This window comes from Chelon labrosus (genome assembly GCF_963514085.1).
Source record: "Chelon labrosus genome assembly, chromosome: 4".
In the NCBI taxonomy this organism is placed as follows: domain Eukaryota; kingdom Metazoa; phylum Chordata; class Actinopteri; order Mugiliformes; family Mugilidae; genus Chelon; species Chelon labrosus.
In genome coordinates, this window is record NC_140340.1 from 6,342,433 (window position 1) to 6,357,236 (window position 14,804).

The following is a 14,804-nucleotide window of genomic DNA, read 5'->3' on the forward strand; positions in this document are numbered from 1 at the left end:
GGTGAGTAAACGATCATATTTTATGCCAGAAATAAGGTCCAGGTCGTAAAAAACAGTAGTTTCCCTTTAAATTTTGAGCAGTTCAACTTAATAGGAAGACTTAACTTTATCAAGTTAAGTCTCAAGTCTCTAACTACTTTATCACTTAGTCTGTGGCCTTACATTGGACTCACATGCAGTCAAAGAGGCATGCAGCAGGTTAGTGAAACTTGTTCCGTTCCGTACCCTGATAATAACACATATCTACAAACCACTGCACCATGTGCACTGCATAAATGCAACGTGATTCATAACAGCAGCGTGTTAAACGGTGCATATTAAAACGGTATCATGCTGAAACAAAAATGTTCCTTCTTCATCTAGCAACACCACTCGCTCGCTCTCTCTCTCTTTCTCTCACACAGAGCTGAGAGAATCGCTGACTCAGAGTTGAAGATGGTGTTCTATTCTGGCACTGCCTTCAAGCGTAAACAGAACAAGTGAGAAACAGTAGTTTAGTGCTAATGAAGTGGCGGGAGCTCAGTGAGTGACAGGACATGGTTTTATATTTTCATGACAAACAGGATACACACACACACACTCATTTGATGGACTGTTTATATGCTATAACTTGGCTCGGTGCAGTCCCGAATATCAGCAAGATGTGTGAACGACAAACTAAAAATATGATAATGTGCTATTTTAATTTGGTTTGGCAACAGTTTATATATATCTATCAGGCGTAACATTATGACCACTGACAGGAGAAGTAAATAACATTGACCACCTTGTGACAATTCAGTCTTCTGCTGGGAAACTTTTGGACCTGGCATTCATTCATGTGGATGTTGCTTAGACATGTAGCACCCACCTAGACCAGACCAGACCAGGCACCCCCCACCCCATAGCAATGACCCTCCTTGATGGCAGCAGCCATCCCCAGCACAGTTTAGGAACAACTCAAAAAAACATGAAGAACAGCACGAGGTGTTGACCTGGCCTCCAAATTCACTAGATCCCAAACTGATCAAGTATCTGTGGGATGATCCACAGATGACCCTCCCTTCAACCCATAGGCCCCCCACTAACAACATTCTGTTGCCAGAATGTCTGTGAAGGTTCTCAACCATCCAGGTCATGGCATATCCATAAACGTTAAAGATTAGAGCACCATTCATCAGTCCCCCCTCAACGTCAGGTAAGTATCTAGCCTTTAACAGACACTAGTAAAGCAAGTTTCTGATGGGATACACCCAAAGATGTTCCTATATAAACCTAAACCCCCACCAGTCCCTTAGAACTGAAGAAGCCACTCGGACGAGTGGCCAAACATCTTGAATAAACTATTTTTGGATTCTGTTGCCAGACACCACAGGACACCCTCAGAAGGCCCATATCCATTCTCTGATGAGTTACAACTGATTTGGAGGCACAAGGGAGACCTACACAATATTAGGAAGGTGGTCATAATGTTATGCCTGATCGGTGCATATAATACATTCTAAAGGTGAGTCAAGGTAAATCGTTTCCTGCACAGACAGTATACGGTGAGTGATTTGGTGACTTGTCGAGAAGGTCACATGTTATGCTTCCGTGGAAATGCACACACCCGTCTATGCAAAGTTCCACAGAGAAGAGTAATGTTATGAATAACCACAGTTCAAGTGAAAAGCTTAGGGTACATAATCAAACAGAGCAGGTCATAATGTCGGTGCATCTTAAGAATGAAGATCTGATGAAGTACTTGAGACTATAATGTCCCTGTTAGCCTTTTTTATTATTATTAAATGCTCACACTAAAGGTACGTACTGTACCAAGTCATAATTGCAAGAATATATTTGTTTTGTGCACTCATTGTAAATAAGGGACGTTCTGGAAATCCATTCAGGTCACTGCTTATTGTTGCAGCTGTAACTTTATGCCACTTTGTCGACAAGTTTATTTGCAATATCGCATCCGCTGGCACTCTCAAGAGAAGTACAAGAGTCAACAAGGGGAAATGATTGTTGGTTTGTCTGGGTTGTTAACGCCGCTAACGCCAGCTGCATCTGACCTACGTTCAACAAAGAGCTGTTAAAGAGTGCAGCGCTCTGACAAACTTAACCAGATTTAAGAGGATCAAGAGGAAGATGCGTGTAGCCCTGGTAATTATAAAAGCTACAGGGCAACCGTGGAGCCGGCAGAGGTGATTTACCTGCAGGTAAAGTTTTATTACAGCCGCACTGATACGAGAAAAACAACAATATTAACCACTTTCAATTAGATTTACTGCATGGCAACACAAGGGAACATAATTCACCACGGTGAACAATTTAATAGTTAGTTTGGGAAGCAAGTGAAGCAAATCCAGGAAGAACAAAATCCTGATGGGTTCTTCTGTACACAACTAATGACCTAGAGACACATCTATTCTGTGGTAAATCCTGCATCCTATCTTCAACAAGATAAGGACTGTGATGTGAATAGCAGTTAATGCGATATTTTTGGGAACTAATCACTTGCAGTGCAGCTAAGACAATAAATGGGTCCACGGACAACATATCCTCTTGACGGTTTCCTCCCTCTAACAGACTGCAAAGCATTACATGTGGTTCTCGGAGGAGGAAGGGACTAAGACCAGAGCGGTTTCTGGTGTTCATCCCAGATGAACCACCCAGCGTGTCTGCTGCGTGTCTCTAGCAGCTACAGTGGTTGTGGCTGACAACAGATAGGTGGTGTTAAGGAGTTAATACTCTTGAGTTTTAGGAATTAAGGAAGGAGTTGGACTGCAGTCCTAGGCATGTGAGGCCAGGACAAGGAAACACTATCTAAACTAGTGTCTGGTAAGAAAGCAGATGTGATTATATAAAAGTAAAAAAAATGCTTTCATGACTGCTTTAAGGTTTTTTTCAGGTTTCTAAACCCATAAATCCATCAATGTATTATATACAACGATCAGGCATAACATTATGACCACCTTCCTAATATTGTGTAGGTCTCTCTTGTGCCTCCAAAACAGTTGTGACTCATCAGAGAAAGGACATGGGCCTTCTGACAGTATCATGTGGTGTCTGGTGACACAATGTTGTTAGTGGGGGGCCTTTGAGGGGAGGGGCCTCTGTGGATCATCCCACAGATACTTGATCAGTTTGGGATCTAGTGAATTTGGAGGACAGGTCAACACCTTGTGCTGTTCTTAATGTTTTTTTGAGTTGTTCCTTAAGTGTTTTTGTGTGTGTGCCTGTGTCAGGCTGCATCCTGCTGGGGATGGCTGATGCCATCAAGGAGTGTCATTGCTATGGGGTGGGGGGTGCCTGGTCTGGTCTAGGTGGGTGCTACATGTCTAAGTAACATCCAATCGAATGCCAGGTCCAAAAGTTTTCCAGGAGAACATTGTACTGTCACAAGATGGTCAATGATATTTACTTCTCCTGTCAGTGGTTTTAATGATGTGGCCGATCAGTGTATACAAGAGGAATACTACACTCTTCTGGATAAAGATCTCAGATGTTGTTGCTGGAATCTGCTGGAGCCAACCTCCCAGTTTGGGACCACTACAAGAACCACAATCCTTCACCTTCCACATCTTTTCTGGTTCTTCTTACAGCCCTTTGTACTTGTCGAGCTTCTTTTGTTCCTGATGTTGCTACCACTCTACCACCATGGCCCTCTTCTGCTGTTTGTCCACTACTACTATGTCCAGTTAGTTAGCCATTACCAGTGTGTCAGTCTAAATATCAAGAACTTCCACAGGATCTCAGCTGCTTCACTCTCCACAACCTTCTGGGGGGAGTCTCTCACTTTGGCCTTGGGACCTCCAGTCCATAGTCGGCACAGATTCGGCCCAGCCTCTATTCGTCTTGAAAATACTGTATATACATGCATATACTGTAAACATATACACAATACGTTTTAAAGGTGAGTCAAGGTAAATGTTTTTCCCTGCACAGACAGTATATGGTGCGTGTTTTGCTGACTTTACGAGAAGGGCACGCTATGACTTCGTGGAAATGCACACACCCGTCTATGCAAAGTTCCACAGAGAACAGTTGTGTTGTGAATAACCACAGTTCATGAAAGAAGTTTAGGTTACATAATCTCATAGAGCAGACAATTCCTAACTCTCACATTTCAACTGCCCATTGTGTGTCAAGGAATGGTTTTGAAACTGAGAGCAAGCGTGCCAGTTACAGATTCTGCATGTTATTGCATTGTTAACATGCAGCTATCATGCTTCTGGCTAATAATTAGCACTAAGCACAAAGCGTAGCTGAGGGTGATGGCAATGTCATTAGTTTAGCAGGTATTTGAGTTTAAAAAAGCCAGACTAAACCGTAACTTCATCCTGAGGGGAACGTGGACATCTGAATCCAATTTTCAAGACAATATTTCCAATAGTGTTGGAGTAGTGTCCAATATCAGGATTTATTGCGATCAATGACAATCTGCCAAGGTTTTGTGGAAAGTCCAGCTGGTAGATATTTTATGAGCAACTGAACACTTGACCTGATGGTGTCAGGAGATTAATGTCAAGATTTACACTCCTGCCACGCTGAATTTCTGTATCGAACCTAAAGCCGACACATCCGGTTGTTGTTAACATGTCCGACTGAGAGCTTAAAAATCATCCTCAGCGCGGTACGAGAGTTAAAGTCGGCAGATCAGCAGAGTCTGCAGGTCTGTCAACATTAATAGACTGACGGGCCCAGCTTTCCATCCACAGAACCACACTGCAAGCAATCCCAGACATCCGGCCGGTACAAGTACATATAAAAAAAAATAAAATAAAAAAATACAGCTATGAGTCTGAATGACCTACTTTAAATTCAACAATACGTCAGCAACTCAAAAACTACTAGTTACTGCATCAAGCTGAAAAATGCATTTGCAGTTGTCAACATTTACGCAACAATACACCACTCAGTCTTTTTATTACCATGTGAGGACAGTGATTGATGACTTAGTAAAGAGGATGATAAGTTAGACCAGTGGGTCTCAAATGGCACCCCAGGGGGTATCTGAGATTTTTAAATATCAATATCAATCAATAGTTATTTAATAAATATTCCAATTGCAAGTTCATAAAATTCAATTTATTATGAGTATGCTATTAAATTTCATTATCTTCAAAAACCCCCATGTCCCTCATACCAATGGGCATCACCCGCCAATCACCTTGAGAACTAAAACAATGGAGTCGTGGTTAAAGCGTAGCAGCAATGCTAATGAAAACACGGAAGCACAAGCACCAGGGAAGGCGAAGCCAGAGCCGGCAAGATTCCGGCAGTACTCACAGGAATATAGTTTGATGGGATTTACGAGTTGCAACCCACCCATGGCTTTATGTTTCCTCTGCCAGCGCATCTTTAGCACCATGTCGGGGCAAAGCACGCATGTCATGTCGGCAAGCCACCCGAGTGTTTTTACGAGGAAACATTCGGAATTCAGGTCATCTCGAGGCGCGATGCGGAAAGCCTCCACGACATCAGCCAAAGCCCCGGAGGCCTCTTATGTGGCGTCTTTGCTCGCAGCTAAAGCCAAGGAGCCTTTCACCATACGCGAATACCTGCTCCTTCCCGCCGCTGCTGTGCTAGATGAGACCACACCGGACAAAATTAAAGACTGTGCCTTTGGCAGAGTTGATTGAATGGGAACAGATATTGTCAAGAAACTGAAGAAGCTGCTCGGATGAGTGGCGAAACGTCTTCTCTAGTTGTTGGCTAGTCCAGTTGGCTTTTTAAACGCTTTTTGGATAAACCATGACCTGGATGACTGAGAGGCCTCACAGACAGTGCTGTGCTTTACATCTTTTTTTTTTTCCCCAACCAAAATTGCTTTTCTCTGGTTAAGGGGTACTTCACTGTAAAAATATTTCACAGAGGGTACATCAGGGATGAGGGAAATTCAATGTGCAGTAGCTTCATCACATAGACACAGATATAAAATATATTTAAGTTATCTAATATGAATATATAATGCTGTGCAAGCAATGACCACAGTCCAGTTGGTTCCTCACAGGGAGGCGTTGTAGAGTTGTATGGCCTGAGAGACAAACAACCTCCTCAACCTGTCCGTGAAGCAGGACAGAGACAGCAGCCTGTCACTGAATGAGCTTCTCTGTCTGACTATGGTGTCGTGTAGAGGCCGGTGGACGTTGTTCAAGATGGACAGCAACTAAGTAAAATATTACAGAGCGCTGTTCTGGTACTGCCTCCGATGTGCTGCCTGCTGCTCCGTGATGAGAGTGTGTAGGTGTGTAACGGTATTTTCAAAGTACCGTCCTAGGTGAAAAGCCTCGGCGTACGGACGCAGGCTACACGAGTGAAGAGTGTGATTGTGTGGAGGGTGCTTGTGTTTACATTAGGAGGAAATGTTGAGCATACCTCAGCAGTGACAGTATGGCCCAGTGGACGGGGCTCATCTTGGCCTTGTGCCTCTTTCAGCGTCCACTTAGTGGGATTATCTCTGCCTCTCACAAAAAGCTGAGCAGCCTCCCAGACAGGGAGGGACAGAAAAGCAGTGTTTTCTCTCCGGAGGGAGGACTCAAATCAGGCAGTTCCCGAAGAGGTTTGGAGGAGAAGAAAACAGGGATGTGTAAGCAGACCCAGACAGATTATTTGTGGATGTTTAAAGAAGGAAAAACCTGTTTCTTGTTCGGTTTCATAATCTTTCACACTCCTCACGGTTATCTGTGGCAAGCTCAAGATACAAAACACAAACACTCAGCTTCCTCAGCTGGCTCCAACGAGAGAGGAGTGTGTTGTTAAAGCTTCTAGTGGAGAACTGAGAAGATGTACAGTTGAGAGACTTGAAGGATGAAACTCCTGACGACATCACAGATTTGACTATAGCGTGTATTTGGTGTATATAGCATGCATTTAAGTTATTCTTTAACTGTAGTGTCTTCATCCTACAAACGTGACTAAATGTGCCCTTGATATAACTGTGCAATGGCTGAAGGAAAGGGAGGTTTGAACTGAAAAATATGAAATAACACAAGACCACTCTAAAAATGTATAATCTTTTCAAATATATTTATCTTTCTGTATGTGATGTTTCATCAATAATAGAGTATATTGCATATTTTCCCACATAAAAGTTGTTTTCTTCTATCCCAGCTATCGTTGTGAGAGAGGCAGGGGACACCCAGGACAGGTGGCCGGTCTATCACAACAATTCACACCTACAGTCAATATAGAAACACAATTTAGCCTAACAAGAGTGTCTTTGGACTGTGGGAGGAAGCTGGAGAAAATATGCAAGCTCCGCCCCAGCTGGCTGGCGTGTTTCAAACCCAGAACCTTCTTGCTTTGAGGTGTCAGTATCACAGACTGTAAATAAAGATGGACGGACCATGGAACACCTCCTCAAAAGTGAAGCCAAAGAAAGTAGAGCTCCCCCTGGTGGCTGGCTGCAGTATAGGTCATAAGCTCCACCCCTTCCATGTTAGTGGATGGGACTTGGGCCGAACTAAAACACTGAATTACATGTCAATTTTTAATTTTTTTTTCAATGATGGTTTCTGTCATTTTTTAGCACAGACTCTGGCTCCAAACTCATAAGATGGCGGTGCCCGTAACCCTGGGAAAATAGCGTCAGTTTGGCCAATGCAAGGAAGTGGGGACGCTTCATCCATATTTATATACAGTCTATGGTCAGTGCTAACAAAGAAATAAAAAAATATATATTCTATAAAGATTTGTACAAAAGACATTTTGACTTGTCAGAGTGAAAAAGGGGATGTCTGTTAATAATAAACTGGATGAAGGCTTGGTTCCATTTAGCTGTTTCAGTTTCAGGAACCTGGTTCAAAGTGGCTCATTGTCACACAGTTATGGTTGACAGGGGCATTACCAAAATAAAACTGAGCCCTCATCACTATTGTTTATAGGCCTTTTACTCATGCGGCATGTCAAAAAAATCTCTGCTGTGAAAAGGCCATTTGCTTTCAACTATATATATTCGATAAAATTAGTATGGAATTCAAACACACAGCTGACACAGGTGGAGTTGGTTAGCTCTCAGACTCAAATAGGCTGCATGATCAACACCAGGAACCCTGCAACAGCTCAATGGAATTTAGTCCCTGTTGATGTTATAAATTGCACCTGTGTTTGACAAGAACTCACAATGCAGGGAGTTAAAAAAGGGTACATAGCAATCCTCCCTTAACAATTTGTGACATTTATTTCCAACGATTTCACAAATAGACCAAACTCGTGTACTATCTTTTGCCAGAGCAGGCCATTTTGAATATGAGAAATGCCCTAACAAGCATAAAGGGCACACTCCATTAACTGCACGGTAACAAAGATGGGAAAGTTCAGACAGATTATTGTGCGAATGACCAAAATTAAAGCAGCAGGGGCTAAGATATCATGACTTCAGTCCACAGAGTGGGTCAGGCCAGAGCTGTTGCTTTAATTGAGTCCTCCTGGCATGTATGAGAATGTCTTTGAATATCTAACAGCCATTATTTAGTCTCAAAGTCCAAATCTTCCAGAAGATGTTATGCAATTGTTTTCACAGACTGGGTACTCCATGATGCATGAACTGACCTTTAAGAGTTATAGGCGGTTTATGCTTCTGCGTCAATTTGACGGCGTACCTACGGCAACAGCCCAGACCCTACGCAAACCCTAACGCCTTAGCCTGACGTGCACCTGCCCAGAAATGCAACTACGACACTTGGTAGTAGCGTGTTTCGGCTTTAGTATTTCCGGTTGCTTCTCCGTCTCCGCGATTTTCAAATAGAACACATCAAGGAAAAGTTAACTGCGGAGGTTCGGAGATACAAACATTTGTACGACTCGTCTTCGGCGAAATTTCTGCGAAAGTTTCAGTCGCCGTTGTTGAAAGCGAAACAGGAAGTAGAAACAAAAATGAATACGGCAAAGGGCAAAAAAGACACAGCGCTGACTAGCGTTTGACTGACAAGCGCACAAGTATAAATGGCTCGCACTGGCGTAGGCTACGTACGTAGTTTACGCCGTCTATGTCCCGCAGTACCTTAAATAAGCCTAAAGACTCCATGTAATATGAACTTCCAGTTAGCAACAAACATCCCCTTAAATATCCCTTTTCTGTTTCTGTTGTACGTATGGCTTCACTGTAATCTCCTCCAGGTGTCTCTTTTCCATATTGTCCTATACCATCTTCACCTCTTTCCGGCATCCGGAGGCCTCTCACATTGTTGCAGTGACATTAAGGCCTCTCCTGGTCAACACCAGCTGACACAGTGAAGCACCGAGGGACTTAACAACACTCAAAGCACAAGTCTGTTGTAGTGACGGTGAAAGAACTGCAGAAACAGTTGACGTCTTGGGAAAATAGAACACATGTCTACACCATTACTGAATAAATTCAGATTCGGAAAAGACTTGCAGCGTAACCTGCAGTGGCTCAGATTTACAACTCCTGTTTTGCGTGTACCGTTATTGCCGAGTGTTTTAAGTGAGTAGAGGGGCGGGTGGGACTAGTGGAGAAGGATGGTAGATTGAATGATATTTCGTAAAAGCCTCCTTCCTGTTTCAGTGAGCCAACAGAAGCTCCCTCGATGCGACCACATCTGCTGCCAAAAATACCCGCACTAACAATGTGGATTGAATTCTACAAATAGTCTGGATGGTTTAAACTCTCTCCAGTCGCTTACAGTAAACATGTTGTCCTCGTTCAGCTGAACCGTTATAGCGCTATCTAACGCTAACTAAAATACAGAATGATGCTTAACTGAGAGGCAAGGACAGTCTGGATGGGACAAGTGTTGCCGATACATAGAGAGACATTGTATCAGTCCATGCTCCGTGTTTATCAGGCTAATAGAGATTGTCTGGCGACCGACAACACGTCCCGAGACACGAAGAGCTTAACTGTGCAGGTCCCCGCTGAGATCAAAGCTTCCTTCTCTCTAAAAGCGTGTGCAATCTTCTTCATACTCTTGAGACGGCTGATACCACTCCAAGAGGAAAGCGTGCTATCCAACACACTTCAAAGCCCAACTCGGAGATTTCGATTAAGTTGATTAATGCGGCAAAGGCCGACATATTTGAAGGGTCAACAGCCGTGAAAAGAACCGCGAAGCAGCGAAATATTAAGCCTCATAGCGGTGCAACTTCCAAAAGCCACTAAAGATATTTAGATAGAATCATGGAAGACAGGGGAGAATAAAAGCTTCTTTACAAAGTCAGAAATCTGAAGGTGAATAATAAACGTGACATTTCTTACCTAAAACATGAGCCTTAACTTGGCTTAGCTTGTAGGAAATACCTCTGTATTTTTTAAACACAAACAGGATTTTCTTTATCTTCTTCTTAAACTGTCAAACATAACTTATCTTACAGGTCCAGTTACACCGATCACGCGCAACATTAAAGCCACTGACAGGAAAAGTAAATAACATTGACCATCTTGTGACAACACAATGATCTGCTGGGAAACTTTTGGACCTGGCATTCATTCTTGTGGATGTTACTTAGACATGTACCACCCACCTAGACCAGACCAGACACATCCACCACATAGCAATGACACTAACATGATGGCAGCAAGATCCAGCCTGACACAGGCACACACACAAAAACGCTTTAGGAACAACTAAAAAAAAAAAAAAAAAAACATTAAGAACAGCACAAGGTGTTGACCTGGCCTCCAAATTCACTAGATCCCAAACTGATCAAGTATCTGTGGGATGATCCACAGAGGCCCCTCCCCTCAAAGGCCCCCCCACTAACAACATCCTGTTGCCAGACACCACAGGACACCCTCAGAAGGCCCATGTCCATTCTCTGATGAGTCACAACTGTTTTGGAGGCACAAGGGAGACCTACACAATATTAGGAATGTCACAATGTTTTGCCTTATCGGTACAGGTCGCGTTTTTCAATCAAAAACAAACAAATTAGAGTTTTCTTGTGTTTCCATACATGTAAAAGTCAAACTTTAAGCTTTCAATATACTCATGGGCTCCTGTGCAATATTGGGCCAGGCCTTTCCCTAGAGATGTAATCTTCTACCCTGAGAACAGAAGGCCATGAGTTTGACTTCCTGTATGGGAGCTAATAATAGCAACGTCAACCAACGAACCAGCGAAACGCTTTTATTTAGAGGGGAGCTCTTCAAGCGCGTTGTTTTCCAACATATCAACGGAGCTGAATCCCTCCATCTGTCTCTACCTCCGACAGACGTGCGCGAGCAAGCACACACATACGTAGATAAAACACACACACACGGATGCGCACGCACGCACACACACCATTAACACTGACAAAGGCAGGCCTGTTTGAAGTCCAGTGGGCTGAGATATTGTGGCTGTCACCAAAGAAACACAGCATAACACATTGAGCAGAGTCTCTCTCACACAGTGCGCAGTATAAACAGACAGCCGTTAGCGTCATGAAGTCAGGACGGAGAGGAGGGCCGACCCGGCGTCTCTTACCTCTGAACTTCTTCGGAGGGTTGTTGAGGTCCCCGGCGTCAGGCTGGACGACGCAGCGGTCATCCACCAAGCTGTAAAAACGGACACACAACAACACTGATAGTTACACATCTGCAAAACCGGTTATATGCTCGGGATATCATATTAAAGCACAATCGGACGATGACACAGTAAGTCGCCAGATTTTTATAACCAAACTGATAGTATGGATTATGATATTGAGTCGTGATTTGAGGCAATCAACATCCACAGCGAATATCGGGGTTAGTAAACTTTCTTTTAAGTCATTTTCTTAAGCAAAATGCCTAAAAATCCTAGCGTTATATACTGTGAGATGTAGATATTTGATCATTTTCTTATAGTTAATAAATTGTTCTGATAGTAAATTGAATATCTTCAGGGTCTGGACCACAGACTGTATAAAGATGGAACAGCTTCTCAAAAGTGAAGCAAGCAAGCAAGCAAGTAGAGCTCCCCCTGGTGGCTGGCTGCAGTATAGGTCATAAACTCCGCCCCCTCCATGTTAGCGGATGGGACTTGGGCCAAATTAAAACACTAAAATACACGTCAAATTTATTTTTTTGTCATTTTAGGTAGTTAATTTAACGTTGATGAATGTTTCGGGTGTCAATTTTTTGGATAAGTTTAGTTTTAGTTCAACATTTCCTTGTAACCTGTGGAGGAGAGCGTAGTATTAGTAAAACAACAATGAAAGTGAGTCTGGAGGAAGTGTGGTTGGGTGTTCGATAACTCCGCGTGGCTCCACTCTCGGACCGTACTGCCCAGACTCTGGCTCCAAACTTGATTAAGATGGCGCCGCCCACATCTCCGGGAACATAGCGTCAGTTTGGTCGATGCAACGAAGAGGGGACGCGTCTTCCATATTTATATACAGTCTATGGTCCGTTAGACAAAACAAGGCGCCACCTTGGAAGTGGGTTTTTTTCAAGATCAGAAAACTAAAATTTACAAAAAAAAAATAATAAATGTGCAGACCACTTAATAATGACATGTTAGATGCGCCCTAATTTGATCATCTCTGTTTTTGACTAACGATTGAATGCCATTGAAAATGTTCTAATCCCAAAGCACGTTAAACTTGCTTGACTAATTACTTTACTAATGACCAGAATTGGTGTTTTTTTTTAGTGTTTTCACATTCAAATGAAACCACAGTATCAACATTTTCACCACTATACCCAAGTACAATGTGTGAATATTAAATTTAAATTAAGATTGTTGTGAATCCGATCCACCGTATCTCTATTATCCCTGCAGGCTGGCCCATATTGGGGTGAAAAAACAAAGCGTTCCCAACAAAAGCTTCTGGGTGTGTATCACGCTCTACTGAAGTTCCTTGTTTTCACCGGGAGCAGCAGTGTTTGCCCCCCCCCCCACCCCTTCCACAGAATAAGGAAATATTCTGGATTAGATGACCAGTGGGCAGACTGGAATTTCTGGTGACATATTTAGCTTTCGCTGGCTTAGAATAACACTCGTCTGGACACCGGCCAAATCCCATATCCATTTCGGGCTCTTTTCAAGCAGAACGTCCAAACAGGCCTATCTGCACACCTCGAGGAATAAGGCTGGGGACTTGGGACAAGAGAAACTACAAATCACGAGAACGGGGTCACGTGCGTGTTTGGGCGAACATCCTTCACGTCCTTCTGGTCAGTTATTAACACGGGTTTAACAGTAGCTCAGAGAGGACGGGTCCCGCTGTAGGATTCTTTGAACAGCTCATTCTCTCTCCGATCCCTCTCTCCAGCTACAGTTATTGTGCTCAAAGAGTTTTCCTCTAAGGGCAGACGATCTGAAGAATGCTGCGGAGTTGGTGTTGGTGCGTGGAGAGAAGGAAAGCTCCCGGCCAAATCCATCACGATAGCTTTCTAAATAAGTGTGCTTGAGTGTGCACTGCATGCAAGTGTGCGTGTGTCTATGTGGGAAGAGCTTGAACTCGCCAGTGTCTCTATAGTGACTCAGTCTCTGCTGTGGGTCATTCATTCCATTTTTCATGAGGCAGAGGGAGGTGGGGGGGTAGGACACTGAGCTGACAGCCCTGATACCAAATAAGTTCAACACAATATACTTCACCATCCTATTATTACTCTGTGATTCGTACCGGCGAAAACTTCATGCAAACTTCCTCTTACTGCTGTGTTTACACTCAGAACCCGAGGGGAAAGGAGCAAAGATTAAATCATTATTAGATTTTTTTTAGTCACATCCTGAGGCCGGTGCATCGAGCATCAGGGCTTTCTCCAGGACAGCACATAATCAGTATGCTTCTCCTGCACCCAGGACCTGTTCTGTTGTGTTTTCTGAAGTAAAGCTAATGGAGGGAAACAACGCACGGCCGCTGCGACTGTGTGGGTGAACGAGTGGCTTGTAAACAAGGTTTTACCATTAGCACAGAGCGCCACAATTATCACCACTTCAAACTATTTTTCTTTTCCTCCAGATCCACCCTCAGCGTCCACTCGTGCCGCACACTCACAAACTTTATCCTTAACTGTGCGTTTGCCGCCCCTACATTTCCTTTTCTCCCTGCCCTATAAGCGGTGGGGTCATTCGTGGTGTAAGGTACCACTTCAAAAGGCCTCCCACTGTTTTCACGGCTTTGTTCTGCATGAAAAAAATAAATAAATAATGCAAAAATTGCAGCTCTTTATCTGCCCTTAACTTCTGTGACTTGACAGTGGGAGCTGATTCCTGTGTCGCCTGCACATGAGCCAGGCTTACGCACAAACTGGATTAAAAGCAGGAAGGAAAAATGAATAAATAAATAAATAAATCTGACTTTCACGAAAAAATGGTTCGTATTCATCCCTGCAAAGTGCTGCTCAGCAAACGCAGCAGCGCCGGCGCCCGCGGGGAAAGGCCGTGAAGTGGGCCCTCGCACGTAATGTGCAGCCCGGCGAGAGGGACGTACCCCAGAGTGCTGATGAAACCGTTGGTCGATCCCTCCGCGTACAGGGAGCAGATGTCCCCGATGTGTAAGAAGCTGGACATCTTATCCGACATGACTGACACCTACGGATGAGGGACGAAAAAAAGAAAGAAAGCGGGAGTTAAATTGATTTAGACGCACCAGGGAAACTGTTTGGTCGCAGCAGCTCAGTTGCACATGAAACACTGTTGAGAACCACTAGTGAAAAGAAAAAACATATAAAAAAAGATATTAAAAAAAAAAATAAAATAAAATAAAATAAAATAATATAAATAATAATATTAAATTAAATTAAATTAAATTAATAAAAAAATACTATAAAATAAATAAAATAAAATAAATATTGGTATAAGCATAAATACAAACGTACAAAAAAAAAAAATAGAAATAGCAGTAAATATACACTATATGCATAGGATGGATAAATGATAAAACATTCATCTTATTTTGTCCTAAAG

The 14,804-nt window shown here is 43.1% G+C and overlaps 1 protein-coding gene across 6 annotated transcripts in view; it reads right to left on the minus strand.

Annotated features, from left to right (window-relative positions):
* Window positions 1-14,804, minus strand: part of LOC311487562 (inositol 1,4,5-trisphosphate-gated calcium channel ITPR1) — an 80,214-nt gene that overhangs the window by 64,082 nt on the left and 1,328 nt on the right. For all 6 annotated transcript variants that reach the window (XM_084543879.1, XM_084543876.1, XM_084543880.1 and 3 more), the window contains exons 2-3: window positions 14,329-14,429; window positions 11,394-11,464 (exon numbers count right to left, since the gene is read on the minus strand). In XM_084543879.1, the coding sequence (XP_084400005.1) occupies window positions 11,394-11,464; window positions 14,329-14,420 (163 nt within the window). In that variant the 5' untranslated portion in view covers window positions 14,421-14,429. The remainder of the gene's footprint in view (window positions 1-11,393; window positions 11,465-14,328; window positions 14,430-14,804) is intronic.